The 19850-nt window shown below is 42.9% G+C and overlaps 1 protein-coding gene across 2 annotated transcripts; it reads left to right on the top strand.

Moving 5' to 3' along the window:
* The first annotated feature begins 181 nt into the window (after nt 1-181).
* UBFD1 (ubiquitin family domain containing 1) lies at nt 182-8098 on the top strand. Of its 2 annotated transcripts, none has more exons than XM_039490813.1 (7): nt 182-335; nt 767-1048; nt 1166-1374; nt 2596-2661; nt 2838-2943; nt 5919-6001; nt 7726-8098. In XM_039490813.1, exons 1-7 carry the CDS (start codon nt 308-310, stop codon nt 7834-7836), a joined length of 885 nt encoding a protein of 294 aa, XP_039346747.1. In that variant the 5' UTR covers nt 182-307; the 3' UTR covers nt 7837-8098. The 2 variants fall into 2 exon arrangements, with proteins under 2 accessions (XP_039346747.1, XP_039346748.1); XM_039490814.1 differs by having other exon boundaries at nt 218-335; nt 770-1048.
* Nucleotides 8099-19850: the final 11752 nt, after the last annotated feature.

Genomic DNA, 19850 nt, shown 5'->3' with positions numbered 1-19850 from the left:
CGCGGGGCCTGTCAGGCGCCCGGCACGTTTCGGGGCGCGGGGTGCCCTGGGCCCACTTCCTGCCCGCGCGCCGGGGCCGAGGGGAGCGGGCCCAGCCTGGCGACAGGACGTGGCGGGACTGGGCTCCGAAGCAGCGAGCGCTGCGGGAGGGCTCGAGCTTAGCCGCCTCTGGTGGTAGAGGCGGGGTACGGGGACCAGTAGGGGCCAATCCTGGGCGAGCGGGGGCGGCGTACGGGGGCCAGTAGGAACCAATCCCAGCGCCCGGCGTTTCCCAGCACCCCCCGCGGGCGGATTGTACACAATCATCATGGCCGCCGCCTCTGCCTCCCCTGATGGTGAGAGCTGGTGGCAGCCGGGGCAAGGACCGTGGGGGGACGGGGCCTGGTGCCGGGGTCGGAGGGCTGCCCCCGAGGCTGCCATGGGAGGATAGAGGCCCGGGAGGGAAGGCGCAGCCCGGGCAGCGGGGTGCCGAGACCCGGCAGCGGGGGGAGCCCTGGCAGCTGCCCCCCGCCGTGGGAGGGGGTGTCCGAGTCTCACGGGCACCTGGGGGTGGCGCGTCCCTCCCGCGAGGGCCTGGGCCCTGGTTCCTGGCTGGAGGCAGCAGGAGCAGAGGCGGAAGAGCGAAGCGGCTGCCTTAGTGCCAGTGTCTCTAGCCCTGAGGAGCACGGGGACGGGGGAGAGCGGAGCCGCCGGCGGGAGACCTCAGGCGCGTTAATCGCCCAACGTGCCTCCCTCTGGGCTTGTCTGGGTCTGTTTGTTTTCTTAGAAGTTGATGAACCTGGTATGGAAACAGAAGCTCAGAAACTGCAGCTTAGCTGTGGAGATACTGGGGAAAGCAATTCCGCCGCTGCTGGAAAAGCCTTGGAAATGGACCAGCTGCAAGAGGATTCAGCCATTTCACAGGCTTCAGTCAGCAACGGTGGCGATTCCGAGACTGAGAAGGATCTAGTAGAATTAAAAATCATTTGGAACAAAAATAAATATGATGTGAAGTTCCCGCTTGACAGCACAGGGGCTGATCTGAAAGAGAAAATCCACTCACTCACAGGTAAAATGTCGAGTATGCAGCATGCAGACATAACTACTTGCCATATAGGTTTGTTTCTCTTCTGACCACAAATACACGCATAGGGGTTTAAAATGCTCTTTAATTCTTGCCTCTTAGGCCTTCCACCCACTATGCAGAAAGTCATGTTTAAGGGACTTCTACCAGAGGAGAAAACATTACGGGAAATCAAAGTAACAAATGGTGCAAAAATAATGGTTGTTGGTTCAACTATCAATGATGTGCTAGCAGTAAATACTCCCAAAGAAGCTGCTCAACAAGAGGTGAAATCTGAAGAAAATAAAAAAGAGCCACTTTGTAGACAAAAGGTAAGTGATGTCTCAATAACTGTTGGCATAGGACAAGGAAATTTGGGCTCCTACAGTTCTTGTGTAACATTATGTTCTAACCCTTGGGTTCTATTCCACTCTGAAGTAGACTATTTCTTACTTACAACCAGTATTACAAGAAGGGGCCAGCATAGATGAGTTCTAACAGAACATTCTGTGATATTGGTATCTATCTAGTCCAGTGGAAGCCCTGGATTCGCAAGGTCAGTGCTGCTCTGGTGATTTATGGAGCTCAGCAACTCAGTAAGCCAAATGATAGTAGCAAGGATTCACAAGAGACAAGCTTCATATTCCATTTTTAGTCTCCTCTTTTAGGTCAGGTGAGCAAAAATTGGTGGCTGTTCAATCACTAATGTGAAACAACATAATGATCTTAGTCCCATTCCTAGCAGTCTAGTTTCTCTGTTTCCAAAACCACCTTCATAGTTGGCACCTAGTGGTCTCTTTTTTGGCAGCTTCATCAGCACAGAGAACACTGAACTCCTCTAACATCTAAAAGTGTTCCCCCCGCCATAAGAAAGTTCAGCTGCAGTGTAAGAAAGCATGCTCTCATGGCTATGCTGCATCTGTGGTAGAGCTGAGTAAAGGGCTTTTAATTCTAGTTGTTTTCAGCCACATATCTTTCATCAGCAACAAATTCCATTAAAAGTTAATGTCCACTGTTGGTCTGCAATTATTTTATGAAATATGCTTTTGTCTTTTTATAATCTATCATAGTTCACATTTACTGTAAATTTCATCATTGTTCAAAGGTACTCTGCAAACTTGTCAGTTGCAAGCATGTTTTTCATAATTACTAGTGCTCTAATTTATTCTGGTTTTGTTGCTCTGTTACTTTATTAAATCTAAGGATTGTATTTCTGAAAGTCATTGAACATAACACCTGATTATTACAATTGTCTTGCTAAGGGATAACTCCTCTGTGATATTAAACTGGTGCCTGGCTTCTGTACACAATAGAAGACTTTTTCCTTTTTTGCATCTTCTTTAGGTTTTGATTCACAGTTTTTCTTTAGACAGTCATAAAAAAGCCTGTTAACTTTTAAAACTAACCAGTTTCTGTATGATAAATGACTTTTACCCTATTTTAAAAAAAAAAAGTTACATAGAACTATTGCACGGTATTTCAGGAAGTGGTCCGGAGTAAATTAAAAGCTTTATGTCACATTTCAGTAGTCTAATGTCTGTTTTTCATTATAGCAACACAGAAAAGTATTGGATAAAGGAAAACCTGAAGACGTGATGCCTTCTGTTAAGGGTGTTCAGGTAAGTTAAATAACCACTTGGGCCACTGTCCTGATCAGGAAATACGCTACCAGCCCATTGATCATGCTCTCTGAGACTTTTTCCAGATTTGTTCCCCCTGCTATCTTAGTACTCTACAGCTTTTTCTTGTGCATTTTAAGTCTTGCATTTTCACTTTTCGTATTGCATATTTTTAGGAGCGCCTGCCAACAGTGCCCTTGTCCGGCATGTACAACAAAACAGGGGGGAAAGTGAGGCTGACCTTTAAACTAGAACAAGATCAGCTGTGGATAGGCACTAAAGGTAAGTGACTAAGACTATTACTCCAGGTATTGACTAGTTGTGTATGTACAGACTAGACTTTAAGGTCAGAAGAGACCATCATGATCATCTAGTCTGACCTCCTGCACATTGCAGGCCACAGAACCTCACCCACCCACTGCTGTAATAGACGCATCACTTCTGGTTGAGTTACTAAAGTCCTCAAATCATGATTTGAAGACTTCAAGTTATGGAGAATCTACCATTTACACTTGTTCAAACGCTGCAGAGGAAGGAGAAAAAACCCCAGGGTCTCTGCCAATTTGACCTGGGGAAAAATTGCCATATTTGGGGTCAGGAAGGAATCAGTTAGACCCTGAGCACGTGTGCAAGACCCACCAGCCAGACACCTAGGAAAGAATTCTCTGTTGTAACTCGGAGCTATCCCCATCTAGCGTCACGTCTCCGTCTGTTGGCGATATTTGCTGCTAGCAATCACAGATCGGGTACATGCCATTGTTGGCAGTCCCATCATAAAGATCAGTTTCAGTAAAGAATAAATGTTATTAAAGGAATAGCTCCTGCTCTTTTTATATGAATCATTCAAAATCAGATGTTCACTGTTTCTTTCCCAGATAGGCTTTCTTCAGGAGGCTGAATATTACAAAATATTTTACATATTTGTACTTGGAAAGCTTGAGTTTATTTGTGTTACTATGCCATAAATAAGGTTAAGATTTTGTCATGGTTATTTTTAGTAAAAGTCACCGACAAGGTGGGCAGCACCCACCACCCATGGGGGCTCATTGCTGTGGGAGGCGGGGGACCCCGGAGCAGCTCAGAGCTCCAGGGCCAGCGCCTGGGAGATCCACGACCTCTGTGACATAATCTTATTCTTAGCCATAACTCTCAATTGTGGATTATAATACTTAGCATTCATAACATTTCTTATCTTCAGAGCATTGCATAAGCAATTTAAACCCCACAGTACAGGGAGGCTCAGTGACTTATCTAAAGCCACAGAGGGTCTCTCTCAGAGCTGGAATACTGCTAGGAATACTGGCACCGCTCTCATTATCTGTTCTAGGAACTGAAATGAGTTGGGTGACTTGTTTCAGGGCTGTGCAATTGCAATCTAGTTTAGAGATGACAGCATGTGCCATGGCAGGGAATTCAATTTATAATCTTGAAGACAGGCCAGCAGGAGCTGAAAGTGCTGTGGAGATAGCACAGTGTGCAGGGGACATCACTCTCAAATAACCCCTTTGCTTCCAGATAACTAAAAGAACCCATGCCTTGCTCCCCTTGGCCAGAACGGGATGATGCTGCAAAAATGGGGGAGAAGAATGTGGGGGACTTGTTGTCTGAGTAGGAGAGCTTAGCTGGACTGTTCTGTCAGCTTGGATAACAATTTCCTGCTGCAAGATAATAATAATTAATACTTTTATATTGAGCTTTGCAAACATTTGCAAACCTTAGCTCCCATGCAGCACAGGTCTTCTTCCAAAGCCTAGCAGAAATTGCTGGCTGGGTTCTGTGGGCCTGTGATGTCCAGGAGGTCAGACTAGATTACCATTATGGTCCCTTATGGACTTAAAATCTATGAATCCTGTGGCAACACCCAGTACGGTGACTTCATTTTTGTTGGGCTAAATGATTGTTGGAGAACTAGTCCTATTTCAGCATGGGCTGAGTGTTGGTGCCGTCAAGTCAGAGTTGCTCTCTGTTTCATTGTTGATAGGTGTGTTCTATTGGCTAATTAGTGTTTGAATAATTACTTACCTTTCCCTCTGCTACAGATTTTGAGGATTAATATTTCAAAAGCACCTTTTGATCCTAGGGCAAACAACTTCCCCTGGCTATGCCTCATTGACCTGTCCATTTCAGAGATGTTATGAGAAGTAATCAGTTAATGTTTGGAGGATGCAGAATAAGTGCCAAGTAATTTGCTCAGTAAATGATCATCCTCCCATCAATTTGATTGGAATTGGTCTGTGACAGCCATAGGGTCAGAGTAATTATTGCATTAAAATGGAGACTATTGGTTTACATTTTTACATTTTTGTCTTCTCTATGGTGTAACAACAAAATGCCTCTGCTGCTGCATTTCCTTATGTATCTTTTCCGAGCAGTTGCTGCTTTCTGCATGGCACTTCAAAGGGTGTTCCTCACTTAAGGTGTGCATTGCTTGGCTTATCTTCTATAATTAGAGCTTGTTTTTATCTGTGTCCTGTTCTCAAGAAGAGGAACTTAGAGTGTCAGACTGACATGGGTGATGGAAGTAGGAATTAAGAGGAAAGATTTTAGTTTAAAGTCTAAAGGAAGAAGTGAGGACATGCGTCATAGATAAGAAATGGAAGAAATCCATCGTGAGTCCTGTCCTTTAGTAATTCCTCTTGATCACAGCTGACTACCTAATTCATTATTTTTTAATGTTATCATAGTCATTTTTTCAATATCTCTTGTATTTTCTCTCCCTTCTATACTCTTATTAATATTTCCCTTCCTATCATTTTAATACCTTTATAATAACCACTACATGCAGTCTTGTGCTGGAGACAGGACTAGATCTTGATGGAGAGTTGTACACTTTTCCATAGCTCAATTCTGCAGAAATTGGAAGGATGAAAAGAGTTAATTGTTTTACACACTTAGATCCTGATCCCACATACATATATGTACGTGCTTCACTTTACAGTTGTGAGTCCTATCAATTTTAATGAGACTGCTTACAGTAGTAAAGCTAAGCACATGCATAAGTGTTTGCAGGATCAGGGTCCTATATTGGTTGGTTGAAGAAGATTAAGTTGTCTGGTATTTAGAGGGGCTACCTGGCACAATATGAGTCATCAAAGTTTAGGTGGCAGGGACTGGGATTACTCTGAATTGCTTGCATGCTGCTACCCCCTGTCCCTCCCCCAACAGGAGTGTGAGAGATGGTGTCTGAAGTCAATACGAAGCACTGTAGCAAAGCACTGCTGATATATCAAACATTATTTTTATCCATTTTAATGTAGAGAGAACAGAAAAAATACCCATGGGGTCCATTAAAAATGTGGTGAGTGAACCTATTGAAGGACATGAGGATTATCACATGATGGTAAGTAATTCCTCTGCTTAAGTAATAATGGACTAATAACTTGATGCTAATACATTGAACAGGAGGTTTAAGTTAGAAAAAGGCCAAGGCTGACAGCCTTGAAGGTTTTAAATGCTTCTAAAAGGCTTCCCCTTCAATATTGTCTGCTATTGCAGGGTAAATATTCTGAGCAATATGAGCTGAATGCTTGCCATGACTTTGGGATACTGAACCATTTCTACCCAAGCTTTAAAGCCATTTGAAATCCTATGGCTTGAAATGAGGGCACAGCCTCTGTCAGAAATGTTCAAATTTGGAGCATTTCCTAAAATGGTGTATCATTACACTGGGGGACAGACTTTCAGAAGAGCTTAGCTTGTTGTGTGCAGATTGGGTGTTGAACTCTTCTGAAAACATGGCCATAATGCTATCTGATTTTATTATATTTAACATTTGTCTTTTCAGTTTCTTCCTTTGTATCAACACTTGTGTCCCTAACATTGAGGCCAGTAAGAATTCCACATCTTTAGCAATACTTTCCACTAAAAAATTCTGCCAGAACAATCTTTAGCTCAGTAAGAACTTAACTAACAGTTACAGTAGGAGAAAGTTAGTAGTCCTAGAGCAGGGATTGGCAACCTTTGGCACGCGGCCCGCCAGGGTGTAAGCACCCTGGCAGGCCGGACAGCACATCCCTCAGCCCGCACCACTTCCCACAGTCCCCATTGGCCTGGAGCGGCAAACCGATCGGCCGAACCTGCGGACACAGCAGGTAAACAAGCCGGCCCGGACCGCCAGGGTGCTTACCCTGGCAGGCCGTGTGGCAAAGGTTGCTGATCCCTATCCTAGAGTGAACTTCTATCTGATCATTTTCTCAAAATAAACACTTTGTGGTGATGTTCCTTTGTCAGAAAAGAGATTAGCTCTTAGGTTACTGCTGGTATTATTTCCCCATATCTGGTTCTGCATTAATTCCTGTTGCATTCATCTTCTCTGCTTGCCTCAGTGGAGGTAAAGAATTTTCCCACCCTCCATTTTAATGTAATGAATCTCTGAAAGGTTGGTAATGTGTTTAGGAAAGTGATACATATCAGGCAAGGGTAATGTCAATTCTGCTATGGGGCTTTTTAAAGTCCAAGAGTTCCTTTTTTTCCAGTTTAGGCCTTTCTTTTAAAGAATATCACTGTAACTAAACTTTGTAATGTTGAGATAAGTTTTAGACAGAAATTCCACTTCTTTCTTTGAGGGAGGAAAGGGAAAAATGCCCTGAGCAAAAAATTATTATCTGCAAGAGGAAGCTGTTCCATGCCTTTTCCAAGCGTTCCATTTGTGATCACTCGGATGGAAGAGCAGCCTCTTCAGATTAGGGCATAAACTATTGCTCAAACCACAAGGATAGAGACTGTTGCCACTTCGTAGTTCTCTCTCCTATTTACATCAGTCATAATAAATAGATAACGGTATTTAACATTTAAATACAAAATACTTCAACTGCTACAATGCCGCCATCTGCCTCAGCCCTTGGTTGGCTTCTCAGCCCTGTGCACTGAGTTAACTGGTTAGATTTTTTTCTAGGAGTTGTGCCACAGATTCTGCTCTGAGTATGAGGTAGGGGCATTTGGAGGAGGCAGTAGTCACAGTAGATTAGATTAAATGAATTGGCCATCCAGATTGTCTGTCTGACACGACTTGTTCTGTTTGTTTCCAATCTGTAAATGCTACCTGTTGTCCTTTTAATTTTGCAGGCATTTCAACTGGGCCCTACAGAAGCATCTTACTACTGGGTCTATTGGGTACCTACTCAGTATGTTGATGCAATCAAAGACACAGTACTGGGCAAATGGCAGTATTTTTGAAAGCACGCTCACCTCTGGCACAGGAGACTGGCACAAAACAAAGGACACTGCTGGGAGAGGCCTCCGACATCCCTGGATGTGACAGTCCTGGAACTTTATTAATAAAATACGATATAACGAGGCATTGACGGAAGCCAGAGGTGATGTTCTTTCACCATTAGTTTACTTTTAACTTAAAAATTTCAGCATCCCTTTTCTGCAGTCAGCTTCAATCATATTTAAAGTAAATACAATGGAAATCAATAAATCTTAATTAATAAAACATTGTGTGTAATACACTTAAATCTGCTTAGAGTAGATCTTCCAATTTAATTTTCAGAAGAAAATATTACAATGTATTGTTGAGGATTTTTTACTTGATTTGAACAAAAGACAAATATTTTCATAATTCTTCAGTTACAAACAGACTTAATTTAGTTATTTGGTTGTGATTGAGAGTTTGAAAACAGTTTTTAAAATTTTTTTAAACAGTATGCAAAATTGGGGTTTAGTAAGCCATATTACGCTGGCCCTTTTATTTCAGGTTTGACTTCTTTTAGTAGCAACATTTTAACTTTTTTTTTTTTTTTAAACCCAAAGATGCCCAGTTCCTCTGTTTTTTATACCAGCAGCTCTGGGATGATGCTTGCAATGTTGCATAATGGGAGCAGGAAGATGCCACTGTAGACTTTCCGTAGCCAAGATGGCTTGGTGCTGTTTATATCCTATTTCATGCAATTTCAGTCATTCTTTGTTGCTTGCATAGCTCTGCCCCTGTGTCTCTTTCAGGGGGATTGTGTTTTTAGGAGCATCTTCTTTACCTTTTATGTTGGGGTCCAAAGTCATATTGCGGCAAAGTCCTAACACTGACCTAGTTGGCTGAGTTAGTATTGATTTTTCAATCTGCACTCTGCAAAGGACTCCTGGAGTCAGTGCACTGCAATTGTAACAAAGATGATGCTAAAGGAAGTGAACCAAAGAGACCTTCCTATTAATTATTGGGATAAGCTGGCCAAGATGCCACTTGATTTGGATACTGCATAAGTAGGGTAGAATAGTCAGTCCTATGTGATCTGGGTTTGAAAAGTCCTAGTAATATAGTTCAGTGAGTCTTATGAAGTTTTGTACCTGCACCCAACCACTGGCCTTTATCTTTAAAGGGTAAAGATGGTAAGGCTACATTTCAGCTTTTCTTTCCTCAAGTTTCCAACAGATTTTTCTAGTTCTTTACCTGAGTTCTTTCTGAAGTAATGTTCCTCATCTGTGGCTCATGACATTTTGCCTGTCAACTTAGCAGTTAAAGTTAAAGTGCCATTTATCTCAGGTTTTCTGAGTGGACCCTTTCAGTCCTGGAAAGGTTCACACCCTTAACGGATTGTATTGCACAGCAAGGCTGAATCAGTCCTGCTATCCGTTTAACCTACATATAACAGATCACTGTTCTGATTTTTATCTCCTATTTTTTTTTTTAAAACAAACAAACACACACTGTAGACTCCTTAGTATTGTTGGACACGTGTAGCTCAAAATGTTGTGAAATTGGTAGGGAAACATCCCTCTTTAGCAAAGGCTAAATTTAACATATTCCTTGTCTATATTTCATTTTATTTGAAATAACCATGTTGAAACTCAGCAGATACAAATTCCTGAATGAGTATTTTTATAAAGATAGATGGGGAGGGGGTCAGTTATGGTGAGGGCTTTTTTTCTCCAAAATATGGTGATTGAAAGTCAATTTGGATTAGGGTTCTCTATCTTCCTGTAGACTCTTGGTGGCAACATAATTTTGGTTCTGATTTGTCTTTCCAATTTGAACATCCTTGCAGATAAATCGGTGTTAAAGGTGTTCTACTCCCCTTGTTTATAAATTGGTCACATGCTTGTTACACTTGTAGCTTGAGATACTTCCTTTTCATATGAAAACCCGTACCAATGTGTCTTGCCATATAATATATACATTGTAACAGGGATAGTTTTGAAGTAGTACAATGTCAGTTTCCTTGGACAGCCTCTGAAAGTTCTTAGCAAGTACAGTAACTCCGCACTTAACGTTGTAGTTATGTTCTTGAAAAATGCGACTTTAAGCGAAACGATGTTAAGCAAATCCAATTTCCCCATAAGAATTAATTTAAATGGGGAGGTTAGGTTCCTGGGAAATTTTTTTCAACACACACACATGCACACACACGCACACACACACACTTTTAAACAATTTAATACTGGTACACAGTGATGATGATTGTGAAGCTTGGTTGAGGTAGAGGACTCAGAGGGTAGGATATTTCCCTTACTGTTAAATGATGAACTAGCAGTTGGCTAAGCCCTCAAGGGTTAACTCTCTCACTCTACAAGGCAGCAGGAATGGAGGGAGTATGTGTGAGAGAGAGAGATGCATTTCCCTTTTAAGTACACTCCCTTGTTAATTAGATCAGCTTGCTGAGACCAGCTGCTGCAAGCTCCCTCTGTCCTGAGCCCTGGTGTGTCCCCCCTGCTCTATGGAAGATGGGGTAAGTGGGATGAAGGAGCAGAGGGGAGGGGGACACCCTCACATTAACCCCCCTCTTCCTCCCCCCCCCCTCCGCACAGCAAGCAGGAGTCTTGGGGAGCAGCTCCAAGGCAGAGGGCAGGAGCAGCACATGGCATTGGGGGGGGGGGACAGCTGCAATTGCTAGCCTGCTGGGTGGCTGCAGCACCCCAGGGAACTTAGGGAAGTGGGGAGCTGGTAGGAGGGCTGCTGGTCCACCCTGGTTCCAAGCCCCCACCAGCTAGCTGCAACAGGCTGCTCTTCCTGCAAGTGGCTGCCAAAGGACATTAGAAGGGAGCATTGCACAACTTTAAACAAGCATGTTCCCTAATTGATCAGCAGCATAACAACGAAACAATGTTAACCGGGACGACTTTAAGTGAGGAGTTACTGTACATTAATTCTGGTAATAGAGTTGCTATCAGTTCCATTACCTTTGAGCGATATGTAAAACTTAAATGCAGATATCATGCTTTATATTTTCTAATGTCCAATTTTAGTATTAAGGCTAAAACTGCAGTATATGAAGGAAAGTGTATGTGCTGTACCTACACCAGACAGTACCGCACTCTACATCAGTGCATAGCAAGAGGCAGTGATACACATGTAGCATTTTCTGCCCCTCATACTCATTCACGTACACCCTCACCCAGCCTTGCTGATTCAGCGACTATCAGCTTCCACTCACTGCCTCACTTATCCCTGAACTTGTCCATAAACCCACTTGTGTTCTCTTTCCTGTGCTTTCATTGACATCATTTGAAAGGCCCCACTGCATTCTGTCCTGTTTTGCAACACCTTCTAAACACTCCAGTGAACTCGGTGTTCACATTCAGTAATGTGGCTGAGTGCACTCTACCACCAGTGCTTGTAGTTCTGTGGTAGTGTGCACACGCGACCTCACCACTTCCAAGAGAGCAAGGGCACCCAGGACACGGAATCCAGTGTAACATTTAATGTTCCTGGTTGCTCCTTCCCTGAGGACTTTATTGATTCTACATCCTGTGCCTGGTAAAATAGATCACTGATATTTAAAAGGACACTGTCAGTTAAAAAATTCTAGATCTTTACTTGTGTTACAAACATTTTATATTATTACAAATGAAGAAAAATATTAAATTCAAATGTACTTGTTCCTGTTTATGCACCTTGTTTCCTTTTTACCTTCATTTTATTTAGAACATGAAATCTGTTTAATTTTTGTTCACCCAATTTTACTTTGATTCTAAGGGCAGTTGTTTGGGTTACAACACAGCACGGGGAGATGTCTAACCTTTTTTCATGTTTTTTGGCTATGTTTATTGGTTTAGGGTTTTATGAAAGTTTATTCTTAAATTCAACCTGAAATATTCATTTTAAAGTTGACAGTGCCCCTTCAAGTTACAGGCGAGTTTCATCTTACGCTGGGGTTACGTTCCGCTGTCAGCGCGTAAAGCAAAAATCATGTATAGTCAAAATTACATTGAGTGTAATGGCGGGCGGAATCGCCCGCACTACAGGTACAGTATTTAAATTGTTGTTTTTCTCTTTTTGTTGGTTTTTTTTGGTTTTTGCTGACCACGCAAAGCTGAATTCGCACATGTTAAATGCGCGTAAGATGAGACTCGCCTGTATCTCAACTCTGTTTGGAGTGATATGAAGCTTTGTGTCTTCTGGTATTACCTAAAAAAGTAACTTAGGCTATGTCTACACTAGCAGTTTTGTCGGTAAAACTTTCGTCAGTCAGGGGCCTGAAAAAACACACTCACCCCCGACCGACATAAGTTGTATCAACAGAAGTGCTGGTGTGCATAGCGCTATATCAGTGGGAGATGCTATCCCACTGACATAGCTACCACCACTCATTGGGGGTGGTTTAATTATGCCGGCAGGAGAGCTCTCTCCATTGGCATAGAATGGCTACACGGGAGACCTTACAGCAGCGTAGCTGTATCAGTACAACAGTGCCGCTGTAAGGTCTTTAGTGTTGACATAGCCATAGTTAACTTTGTTAATAAAAACCTAGGAATACACAATAACTTCAGCATACGTTCTGCAGTCTGCTGAGTCCAAGTTCCAGAGCCCTGTGTCTTTACACTGAATTCTCCTTATGTAAGCATGGGAAATTCCTTGTTGGATCCAGGATATCCATTGGTCCTAAGAGCCCAAGCAGCACATGGGCACTGATGGAGTAAAGAGTACATTGATATATCCTTAAGTAATAGACTCATTTATTACAAAATAAGTGTTAGAAGTAAAAGTACTAATAAAATATATTTTTTTTAATTGGCTGAATAAGATTGTTAAAGATCATTCATATAATCCTTCCATAGGGAGTTTGCCAGAATTCTTAATTATGCTTATGAACAATACAGAAGTTGAGTTCCTTATTTTCACATTAAACCCTTTAATAGGCGGTTCTGTTCCCTAGTCTAAAAGAATGTAATTCCCAATTAAATGGGATGTAGCACCCCATTTTTAAGTAGTAGTGTAGGTGCTTTGCCCCACTGTTATGGTTACTGGCAAGCAGTGAAAGTATTTGGAATGCAAGTGAGGATATTTTTGGTGGAAATGAGGAAAGTATTTCCATGCACACAGACCCTAGATGCTTTTCATATGTTGGCTGGCCAAAGTATCCATTTTAGCTATTCTAGGTGCCAGTACTTCTTTGAAGTACACTAGCACCAACTCATGTAAGTGAGGAGCCTCACTGAAGTCGAACACCTCATGGTGCTGGAGCTGGTGCTACCGTTACCGATGTAGTAGCAAGCCCTTCACTGTATTACTTTTGATCTTTCCTTGCCTGGATTTCTCATTTATCTCTGCTTGTTTTGAATGTAATTATTCACTCCATAACTCTCTGCATCCCAAGTGTAAACACCTTCCTGATAGTATTTGCAAATCAGTACAATAAATGTTTTTCAATTTTTGCTGGGCACAAATATCAACTGCACCAACTCTTATGCTCAGTCATTTTTGTATGAAGAATTTTTAATACCTGTAAGTTTCCCATGGTAAGTTTAACCTTAAAGTAAATCATGCATTTTTCTTAGCACTGGTAAGTACATCTCAAGGATAATGTATTACAAGCTAGGATAAGGATGCTCTTGTGGTTGTTAGTTGGGCAGTCACAAGAGAAAAAGAAAAAGTGGTTCAGGGAAAGGATTAGTTAAGAAACTGATAACACGCAATACTCTAACTTGTAGCACATGCATACAACACAATAAATTATGTAGATGTTTCCACATTGTATCCACCATTTCATATGATAAGGGCCAAAGATAAACAGTTCATTTGCAATGCCATTTATATCAAAGGTGCCATATTTTGGTGGGGTTTTCTTCTTTTTTCTCTTTTACCGGACTCCAGCTTTCCCTCAGAATAATTGCTGATGCAACTATCAGGGCACTGGCATGTTCTCTTCAGATCACATGCTCTGTACTCTGTGATCCAGTTGGTTGGTGTGCCAACTCAGTGGTAGAAGTTCTGCTTTCAAATTCTCCTTTCACTGTTTCTCCTCCTTTCTCTCTCTCTCTCTCTCTGTGCTTTCCCAAGGCACCTGTTTCATTTGGAGATTCATACTCTAGTCTTTCACTGCCTGATAGGAGTTGCTCCTTTATTATGTTTGTCAGGGTCACTTTTATTATACTTGAGGGAGGCCAGGATCACTGTAGCAAGTCATTTTACTTCCAGCAAAAGATTTCCTTTGTGTGGCTCAAAGAAGTTTACTATGTCTTACCCGTATTCTAGGCAATTCATTCTTTGGTTCTGTATGTTTAAAAAAAATAGACCATGTTTAAGTTTTCACTGCAGAATTATTATAAAATGGAATATGTAAGTACCATATTTATGGTATTTTAAAATAATCTATTACCTATTTTGGAGGAGGGGGAGATGACAAATATTTAGTCTTAGATTTGCACTGCTGGATTTTTTTAAGCGTAACCTTGACTGGTTATCCTATTGTTTTATTCTGTAAAATTAGTCTTATCTATTAAAGTTTGATAATTAAGCATTCTGTGTTTGAGTGATTTACATTCTACACACCCTATTTCCTATAGAAAATAGAATTCAAAAATCATCTCTGTTTGAGAATGACTTCATATGTACCAAGGACAGAAGGGGACCATAGTTATCATCTAGTCCAACCTCCTGTATAACAGGCCGTAGAGCTCCCCCTTCCATATAGATTGGGATGTGGGTGCTTTTTTTTTCCCTTTCTCCCTTACTGCGCTCTCCTTTTAAGTGTTTTCCCTTTCAGGTTTTTGTGCTTGCATTCTGTTTTTCCTTGTCCTATCCTCACCCTTTTAATTTAATTAAAATAAAACAATAAAGAAACTGTATTCTTACCAGTCTCTGATAAATTCATAACCCTTCCGAGTTGATCAAAGAAGTAGAAATTGTCCTGGTACCAAGAATCAAGGTGTAGGTAATTTATAGATGCCAAAGGCATGCTTGTGGTCCACAGCATACTGGTCATCTCACAGTTTTGCTTCTCCTCCCGTGTTCCTTTATCTGATGCCCAGGAAGTCAGGATTCCAGTGATACCTGTTGGCATTTCTATAGACTAGAGTGTCTGTGTTGGATGCTGACTTCCAAATATGGATGAATTAGCTATGTGGTTTGTTCCTTGTATTATTTAAAAAAAAAAAAGCTGTGAATTATGAGACCTGAAAATCTGCACTTATGCTTAAAAATCAGGTTAGGTTTTGTTTTAAATGATAGAATGTGTGTGTTGAGTGTGCACATATTAAAAATGTAAATACATACAAGTATAATCTAAAATACGGTCAAAAGTCCCACTTCAACTTCCCAGTCCACAAGAAGGGAGATCCTGAGGCAAAATTTGACTTTGTGCAAGTCCTGTCCATCTGGATTTGTACAGTCTAACAGTCTGGGGTCCTAGTGTGCCACTTGCTAGTCTCACAACTTTTCTGCAGTTCAGTTTTCCCCCTATGAAAAATGGAGAAAATTACTGCCTCTGAGATCTGTGGTTGAATAGTGCTGTCAGTGCTGTCTACTGTGCAGTCAGTAAAAACTTAGTTAGATTGCATCTTAACAATTTCCAGTGTGTCAGTGCATTCTACCTCCACCCAGGAAATGAAATGTTCATTTCCAGACTTTCTAACATCGGCAGGCTTTTGTTTTTAAAGTATAATTGTTGAAGAAAAAAAGTGTAATTGTTTGGGTGTGAGCTAGACCTCATTAAAATCACTTTGAACTTGGTTGCTTTTTACCAGAAATGTTTATGGATATCCATGTGGGGTTATTTTTAGGAGGCTAAAGTTTATTTAAATAGGGTTGATGCAGGAAGGGATCTCTACTTTCTGAAGATGTTATAGTCTATAGGAAGGGAGTGTGCTGGAAGTTTATACGTGTCTGGACTATAGGGCAGTGGAGGTGGAAGGACACAGAGTATTCCTGAGGGCATTCTGCACCAAAAAACTTAAAATTTGCAGAATTTTAAAATATTGTGCACAGAATTTCATTTGTCAAATAAATGTGAAAGCTCCAGCATGGCACTGGGGAGCATAGGCCCCTGGGCTGCACAGAGGTGAGATCACTGTGCAGCTCCCGCCTGGGACACAGATTCAGCGGTGAGGCTGCACCCAATCCTGAAACAGCACAAGGACCTGGCCTGCCCCAGAAACACCCTATGGCTTGCCCTTCTATGTGGGCTGGCAGGCTCAGCAAGGCAGGCTCAGAGTATGGAAGGGCTTAATGTGGGGGATCCAGGTGTGGGGTGAGAGGGTTGTGTGGGGCAATCAGGGTGTGGGCGGCTCAGTGGGGGGATCTGGATGCACAGGGGCTTGTTGAGGGGGTTCTGGGTGCAACAGTAATGGGACTCTGCTGGGGTCCAGGTGCAGGTAGTTGGGGCTCCGCGGCTGGGGCGGGGGTTGTGTGGGTGGGGGATAGAGCTTGGCAGAGGGGCCTGGGGGGCTTAGTGAGGGATGCAGATGCTGGGGGTGGGGATTCAGGGATAGCTGGTTGGGGCTCAGTGGGGTGGGGATCTGGGTTCATGTGGCTAATCGGGGTGGTCCAAGTGCAGTGGGGAACATGGGGGAGGGTTCGGGGGGGGGGGTGAGGCTAAGCAGGAGGGTTTGGGTATGAGGGGGTCTGGATGCATGGGGGTTGGGCAGATGGGGGAGCAACTGCCTGCACAGGAGTCCCTCCCCCTGCAGCTGAAGAGCAATGGGCACAGGAAGTGGCAAGGGGGAGTTTGCAGAGCTTCCTGCAGCTGAGAGAGAAACCTAGGGGGTGCGTCTGACGTGGCCCTGGATGCTGTTGAGGGGAAGAGAAAGTCTCATCCTCCCCATCCCAGCCACGTAAGAGCCACCAGCTGGGTCTTCCCCAGTCCTGCCTCCTGCCCCATAGTGATTACCTCTCTGCCAGCTGCCTGGGCACCTGAAACATACTGCTAGGGAGGGTCACATGATTGCTCTTGTGGCTTCCCTGTCAAAGTGACTTTTCTGCTGGGAAGCAAAGAAACCTGTGGGGGACATCAATTCTGTACCAGTGCAGAATGCCCCCAGGACAGTGTTTTCCCCGGGAATTTAAATTGAGGGAGGGGAGGGGTCAAGGCTGTGAGGGGGTGAGACTGTGAGGGTGACGGTGGGCTGTATGGCACCATAGTAAAAACTGAAAAATGTTTCATGACCATTTTATTAGATTTAACTCATGTTTTAAAAATCATCACACAAATTACAGTTGGCTACTCAAGCCTTCTATGAAGCTCTACATCCTTCTTGGTTTCTTGTTATAATTGTACACAACTCTGTTAATGAACTTATTGAATGCAGTGTGTTCATCTTTGGTGGCTTCTCATGTGTCTGGTACTTCCATTCCTTCAACTGATATGCTCATTAGTTCATTCACATGATCAAGCAGAAGGCAACTTCTTTCAGAACACAAAATTCTATTCAATGAGGCAAAAGAACACAACTGTAGCTGTTGTGACTGGAAGTAGCAAGAGATGAATTCCTACTTCTTTCATTCCAGGAAACATAACACAAAGATTGGGTCAGGCCACTAGTGATGATAAAAAAGAAGTTAAAGTAAAATCTTCATTCATTCGTCATATGATATTCCACTCTCTGTTCAATTTCTCTATTCTGTCATGAGCACATACATGGCAGCCCCATTGCTGGTAGTGCCTCACTCCACTCAGCTGTCAGTGTTTTACAGGACAAGGATCTGTAAAAGCTATGTAGAGGTTGAGTAGAATCTAGAAGTTGCTATTGTAGATTTTTAGGAATCAAGTCTCTGTACTTTTTCAGTTGTCTTAACACTTCTTGTCCTCTTCACTTAAGGATTCAATATAAATGCCTTCATTAGTCAACTTCTAGTTTAGCTATCCATTGAAAAATTACTGAAAGAAGCACTGTGATTGATCCAAATGTAGCTTCTATTGCTGGACAAAGATCTGCTACTGTTGTAGCAGATGCCTGGATGGCATTGTTTAATGACCCAAGTGGTTTCAACAGTAGACTTGAGAGAGAATGGCAATAGTCTTCTCTTAACATAGTAGCAAAAGTAATCCACCAGCCTCACTATTTAGATCCATCCTATCTTGGTAGATACTTTCCAAAGCCAGTAATAACAGCTGGAGTAATTTTAAGACAACAGCTAAGGATCACTCATGAGAAAGCCAGAGGGTTTTCCCAGGTTGGACTAATTTGAACTTCAGTCTCAGTGTATCTTCTATATTTTCTAAGATATTCAGTCGTTTTGGACTCTTGGGGGGGGGGAATTTATAGCTTTTTAAAATGTCTTTTGAAGAGTCTGCAGCCCATACTAGCGCTAGTTGGAGTAGATGGCCTCTGCAGTTTGTATAGGAGAGATTAGGGTTACACTTTTCTCTGAGCAAAGCTTGTACTCCACCTTGTCTTCTAGAGAAGTCTGCCGCTTCATCAAATGCAAAAGCGGCCATCTGTTTGGGGTCCAATTGACAAGCATTTAACTCTAAGATGTGAGTTGTCACAGATGCAGCCGATGTGTCTTCTATAACTTTAATATCTAGAATTGCATCTACTGGTCTACCACTGCCATCAAGATAATGTACACAATGACTTAATACTTGATGCCCATTTGCATTGGTGCATTCATCAGCCATGTATGTGAATTTTTTGAATGTGGTGAGAGAGTTCTTCATTTTTTCAACTGCTGAGTCTTTCACTCTTGCACCACATGCTTCTAGCCAGTCACTTGAGTTTCTTGCAGAAAGATATTGAGCATTTCCTGATCTTGTTCAGAACCAGTGTTCAGCTTCAGGATGAACAAGTGACAATGCCCTTAACATTGGTCTCCAGTTTGTAGTGTGTGGTATCTCTTGCTTAAATACAAAGTAGGGTGCCACAGCCATGTTTGTTTGCATGAACTGTGTTGTGTCTCCAGCATTCTTAACAGCTTCATTAACACTCACTGGTGCTGTCCTTGGTCAGTGGAGACTCAGAGTTCAGAGGTGCTTTCATATGAGTTCACCTCCCCGGTGGGGGGCAAGAAGGCACCTTGCTCATTCCTCCAACTGCTCACTGTTCGCTCTGGCCACTGTTGTTCATTGTGCCACCATTCACTCCATCGCTCTGTTGCCAATGGTCCTGCGCCATCAGCTTCTGCTGCCACTGTGACCTCTGCGAGTTGGTCTCTTGAGGTTCCACCCAGCTCTCGGGGGGGGGGGGGGGGGGACGGGACATCTCCCTGCTAGTACAGACTGGGCCCTCTCTTCCACAGAAACACTGTCCCACAGCAGGTCTAAGCACTTAAACCTGATTCTCAGTGATTTCAGCTGTAGTGGTCACTTAACAAAAACAATATTTCATTACTCCCACACACACACACATTCAAGTGATTTGTAACCCAACCCCAACCAAAAGCTATCACTTGGGCAACACAGCTCTGTTTGCTGGATCCCTAGGTAGATTGTATTTATATTCACGCCTAATCTGGTCCTGAAGCCTTTCCCCCCAGCTCATCACTAACTATCAGGGAGAGCTAATTTAGACTTTGCTTACAAATCGTAATTTGAAATTATTAGGTTGGCCAACATCACCAAAATGAATGCACTGACACTGTCATAAAAAACAACAGCTGTATAAGGAAGCTAGTCTATGCACTTTTAAAATCTGATACACACATTTTATCATATGCTGTATATGCTTTTAAAGTGTGTATTAATGTTTCAATTTAAATTTCCAAACAATCACTAAATTGGCAACACTGCATGTAACTAGTTCACAGAACTGGGGCGAGGGTGTTGGGAAATTCAGGGGGGTGTAGGGAAATCCCTGCCCCAGGAGTAGCATGGGGAAGCTGCCTGTGCCACCCATCCTACCCAGGTGGTAGCCTGGGCTAGTAGCGCTGAGGGGTCCCTGCCCCATCTCCCTGCAGCTCCAGGGGCGCTGGGACAGTTTGTACAGGAGGGGCTGAGCGCCATTGAACCGAACTGTAAACGCTGGATAGGCTGGAAACCACTTCACAGCACGGAGTGCAGCAGCCCCCGCACGAGCACCTATGGGTGCTGGGCGCGCCGGGC

This window comes from Mauremys reevesii, linkage group 10 (genome assembly GCF_016161935.1).
Source record: "Mauremys reevesii isolate NIE-2019 linkage group 10, ASM1616193v1, whole genome shotgun sequence".
NCBI classification, from domain to species: Eukaryota; Metazoa; Chordata; order Testudines; family Geoemydidae; genus Mauremys; species Mauremys reevesii.
Note: the sequence above shows the minus strand (reverse complement) of the source record. Positions and strands in the feature narration are given on the sequence as shown.

Bases quoted from the DNA above. Each gene is read 5' to 3' on its own strand.
- UBFD1 (XM_039490813.1), top strand. From the start codon at position 308: ATGGCCGCCGCCTCTGCCTCCCCTGATG. The intron at 1,375-2,595 runs GTAAGTGATGTC...TTTTCATTATAG, and splicing joins AGCCACTTTGTAGACAAAAG to CAACACAGAAAAGTATTGGA. The intron at 2,662-2,837 runs GTAAGTTAAATA...GCATATTTTTAG, and splicing joins CTTCTGTTAAGGGTGTTCAG to GAGCGCCTGCCAACAGTGCC.